General features: G+C 45.1%; 1 protein-coding gene across 1 annotated transcript; it reads left to right on the top strand.

Annotated features, from left to right (window-relative positions):
• Positions 1-4,475: 4,475 nt before the first annotated feature.
• Positions 4,476-5,081, top strand: TICAM2 (TIR domain containing adaptor molecule 2). Its single transcript, XM_009932206.1, is given in 3 exon segments — positions 4,476-4,846; positions 4,848-4,980; positions 4,983-5,081. Coding segments are annotated over 3 exon segments (603 nt in total).

The following is a 5,081-nucleotide window of genomic DNA, read 5'->3' as shown; positions in this document are numbered from 1 at the left end:
TGGAGCAACAACTGTGAGAACGATCCATTTAACTTCCAGATTTGCCTGTTTTCAACTCAGAGTGTAAAGTTTCCCCTGTGTTGGGTCCTGTGGAGGTCAAGCCCATGGAGGCCTGGGGAAGAGCTGGCTAGTTTGCTGTTCCCTCCTCTGCAGACCTTGGCTGTGCATGAGTCTCCTCCCGGTGCTCTAGCATCCGTGCTTTCCTCCTGAATCACAAAAACATGATAAAGGGATGTGAGCCCCAAACCATGGAAGGACTAATGAATGCCCTATTACAGCCAACAACAAATTAACATGCAAATGTTTCCCCAGGTAAACCAGAGGGATGTGCTGCTGGAGGTCACACTTCTGCAGCTGGGATCAGGTAGAAGGAGAGGCAGTGCTATGTGTCTCTAGGGAGAAGAGTCATATTCGGCTCCCTGAGCAGCGTTATCCCAGCTAGAAGTGGGTGGGGTAAAGAAGAGCAATGCCTTTCAAAGACAGCAAATGACACATTTCCTTGGTTTTTATTCTTATTTTATGTTAAACACAACTTTGAAATATTCTGTGGATATATTTATCATACTGTGATAATACAGGATGACTTTACATAACTTCAACTTTCAAACTCCCTTCTGAGAAACCATGAAAAGTACATACCATTAATACCCTGCCTTCTTCACTTTTCAGAAGTGTTCAGTGCAGAACATGGTACATATTATTTCGTGGGGGATCAAACTGAAAGGATGTGTTGACAAAGGGTGCTATTGTCAATGACGGTCTCTCTGGATGCTCTAGGAAGATGTCCTGGGGAAGGCAGCTGACTGAAGGATGCTGCTTGTGCTCCTTGGCCGAGCATACATATGTCAACATGTTCCTGTTGACAAAAAGTAGGGACTTCTGGAGGAGGTTCTTAAGGTTGAAGCCTCTACTATCGAGCAAGATGACAAGGAATGGTTCCTCCATGGGAAAACCTCCATTACCTAAAAAGGTAATTTGTGTTTTCTTATGCATAGGTGAAATATTGAACAAGACTGGCATTGAAGTTTTGCGAAAAAGCATTCCTCACTGAGTAATCAGATGGCTGTTCGTTTGCAGCTTCCTAAAGTACGAATGCCCTGTGCGCCTGGGCTGTGAACACACAGGCTGACAGCAGGCTGTGTGCACATACACAGAGTCGATAGTAAACTGCTATGTGGGATGCATTTCTGTATCTGCAAACAGGATCCCGAATGACACAAATTCCCCTTCTTGAAGTTAAAGCTGTAAGAAGACTTGTCCTGAAGAGCAAAGCTCATATTTGCCACAAAGGATTACCATTATTCACAGGATCTACTTTTCTTTCAGCCTTTGTGATCATTGTAATAGAAGATACATGACTCTAAAGAGGGCAGATTTAGATTAGATATTAGGAAGAAATTCTTCACCATGAGGGTGGTGAAACACTGGCACAGGTTGCCCAGAGAAACTGTGGCTGCCCCCTCCCTGGCAGTGTTCAAGGCCAGGTTGGATGGGCCTTTGAGCAACCTGGTCTAGTGGAAGGTGTCCCTGCCCATGGCAGGGGGATTGGAACCAGATGATCTTTAAGGTCCCTTCCAACCCAAACCATTCTATGATTCCATGATTCTATAATTCTGTGATTCTATGTGTATTACAGATGGAAATCTTTATGGAGGGCAATTGAGGCAACGCCTTGGAAGTATTCTTGTATATTCTTCTAGGGACTGAAAAGCAAAAAACTCTCTGTTTTACGGGGGAGGAAGGGCAAGACAGTTGGTAGCTGTATAAAATAATGTATAGGAAAGGATGACGTTTGTCTGTGGCAAACAGTCTCTTTACCCAAATCAGTTCTGCCTCTCACACACAGATTGAGTCAATGAACTTCGTCTTAGAGAAGACACAAGATCTGACTTCTTACAAGAAATTAATTTTTTTTCCACTGTGGAAAAAGATGCAAAATGTTGCATTTTTCTTTGGTGCAACACTCTGTCTTCCATCTTCTCTGAATGAGTGTGGTTTGATACTTTTCTCGACAAATTTCGTTTTCTCTCCTGGAGGCTGGTCATGCTGCCAAGAGAGGGCAGCAAGCACGCACAGAAACTGCACGCCTGTCCCTGTATTAGGTCACATGGGAATTTAATTTAAGGGATCATTAGCACAGAAGCTCTGTATCTTACAATAATTACTGCTCCATGCACTTAGCCCAATGCCAAAGTTTTTCTTACTGCAAAAGTAAACCTCTGAATTTTTTTCTTTCCTTTGTGTTATTTTTTTCAAACAAAATAAATAAGTACAAATTTCTGCTGGATCATTTGAAAATAAGTTCTGTGCCACAGGAACATAGACAGACAAACACCAGAGGCTCCTCTGGGGACGCTGTGTAGAAGGCATAGACCCCAAACCTGCGTTTCCACAGCTTTACAGGGGACTAAATGCACGTAACAAACGAGTGTACAGCTATATTGTATGTTTATTTCCATGTGTAAGACATTTTCATCATTCATGCTGTCAGCTTCCTACTGAAGGCTGTGTTACCGATAATACACTGCTCTGGTCTCAAATGGGCTGCGTTTTCTCTCAAATCCATCATTCCTGTATGATCCAGAGCCACTTCCTTCATGTGTAAAGTCTGCATGATCAGATCACCACATATTCTTGAAGACATGCTTGTCCCGGTATTTATTGACTTGATCCAGGCTGAACCTGCTTTAGGAAAAAAAAAGTGACCTGGTTGGTTTTAATAAAGTTAATTATTTTTAAACCAAAAGGAGCTGCAGTGTTCTGGCCTCTGCCTCTGGAGGCCGTTGGTTCTCCTGCCCATATTTTTGAGACTACAACTTTAAAACACAACTTTCACAGTGGACTTTCACTTAATGAGGAAAATGTCATGGCCTGATGGAAAATGGAGGCAGAGAGAGGGAGGGTCCGTGTGGGCTTTGTGTTACTGCAGGACAAAAGTACTCTTGTTCTCTGAGGCTCTGCTTTTTCCATGTCAAACATGGATGCTGACGCTTTACCCAGTCGTTTGAAAACACCTGAAGCTCTACCAATAAAATATACTGAAACCAATCTTTAAGGGCAGAAGCACACAGTGCGGAGCAAGATGGGGCTAGAACGGTGGGAAAGCACGAAGCGGTGGATGACTCCTGCTGCCTGCGCTATACTTAGACTTGAACGGACTAATGCTGGCTCAACCTTGTATACAAAAAAAGGAAAAGCTAAGGGTCAGACCGAGACCTAGCTGTAGGAGACTCTGGCAGGCTTCTCAGGGCAGGATTTGCTGGAGGAGCCCGAAGCCCACAGGGAAGGTGTTCAGCCAGTGTCAGACCCGGGAGGCCTCACATCAGAAACCTCTCTGGGTGGCGAAGGGGACACACCTGCGGTCCCACCAGTGACCCTGCACATTTTCCCTCAGCCAGGAGGCTGCGCAGCAACCAGCATTTTAAGGGGAAGGAGAATAAACAAGACGAGGGGAAGCACAGGGAACGAGAGTGGCAGGGTTACGCCAGGCAGACACCGCTCTCCGTGCAGGTACCACTGCCCTTACCGTCCGCGGCCTGATTCTTCCCCAGATGTGCTCTGCAACCTGGGTAAGGGCACTGGAGCATACGTCAATTTAAAGGCCAATTCAGTTGCCTAAGTTCCCTGGAGGGTGTGAACCTTGGCTGCACTTTCATGCTACAGCTAAATTGTTTTGGCAGCTGCTGAAGGTGGCAGGACCCCTCCTGCCCCGCTCTCCCCAGGGCAGTTTTCTCAGGTCTGCCAGCGGCATTAGCAGAATCAAAAATCCCAGCTTCTTCAACTTCTTTGCACAGAGGGAGAATGCTCCTGTAAGCTCAGCTAAAGCTGCACAAATGAAAGTAAAGAAATAAACAGGAGTAAGACAGTGAAAGGCTGGCCGTTCAGTTTTCTGCAGGTGCCTCACCTTGTATCACCTCCCCAGAGCAGAGGCGCTGGCTGCACAATGCTGCTGGCAGCTGGGCAGCCCCTGTGTCTCTGACTGTCACGCATTTTGGCTGGGGTGAGAGCGCAGATCACACAGGGGACAGATGAGCTTCCACTCTGCCATCCCCATGCAAACATCTTCAGCAGAGCATCTCCCTTTGCAGCACAGCAAAGAGCTGGATGCCTCTGGATGGACTTTCCTATTAGTGGTGGCTGGTGGGTCTCCATGGGAGGTGCCTGGCCTGCTTGCAAGCTGGAGAATGCTTGGCATCGAGTTCATCTGCAAAAAGGGCTGGGAACTACTGAACTTGCATATCAGCTTGATACCCGTTCTCTCAGCATTTCTGCCTGCCTTCATTAGCACAAGTAATAGCTTCCTCTAGTCAAGCCAGTTTATTACATAAAAAAGGCAAGGAATTGTTTTTTTTCACATTGTCCTAACACTCAGTTCTCTTGATTTTTTCTTTCTTTTTTTTTTTTTCCCCAAATAATGGAGAAAGCAGACATCAGCCACACCAACAAATAATTTTTGTCTGTGCATATTTTTCAAAATGAGAAGTACTAACCCCAGACAAACCACTCTCAGGAGAGAGCAGCAAAAAGCTAACAGCTTGAGAACAGGTCTAGGAGGTTCCAAGCCAATTAATGAACTGTCTGGCCTCTCTGCTGCAATCAGAGAGCCCACAAGAAGGCCTTCAGGAGTTTGCAGTAGTAATGAGACTACTGAGGCTGTTTTCTGTAAGCTTGTGATGCTGTGTGCTGACAATGATGCAGATGAAGCCATCCAGATCCAGAACCTGCTGCAGTATGTATTTTGTATTAAATCTGGAATAGTCTTTGCAGTGATGCCTTGTAGTGAACATGTGTTAGAAAACTTCAGTGATGCTGTGAATGGTTCAGCATGGACTATTATGCTACTGACAAAATTTTCTGAATGCATCTTTGTATGTGTTTCAGTCTTTCACCTCCCTTGTCAATGCTCTTAACAGCATAAATTACAACTCTGTGATAACTGTGAGGCCACTGAATAACCCACTTACCCAGGAGAAGACCCTTTTTTTATTTTGCAGGCTGTTAATGCACTGTAAGAGAATAGTCCTGGCTTTGCAAAAGAAGTGGAGAAAATTTTCTGTGAGTCTAAATACACACAACAGTGA

This window comes from Opisthocomus hoazin, chromosome Z, assembly GCF_030867145.1.
Source record: "Opisthocomus hoazin isolate bOpiHoa1 chromosome Z, bOpiHoa1.hap1, whole genome shotgun sequence".
NCBI lineage: Eukaryota > Metazoa > Chordata > Aves > Opisthocomiformes > Opisthocomidae > Opisthocomus > Opisthocomus hoazin.
Note: the sequence above shows the minus strand (reverse complement) of the source record. Positions and strands in the feature narration are given on the sequence as shown.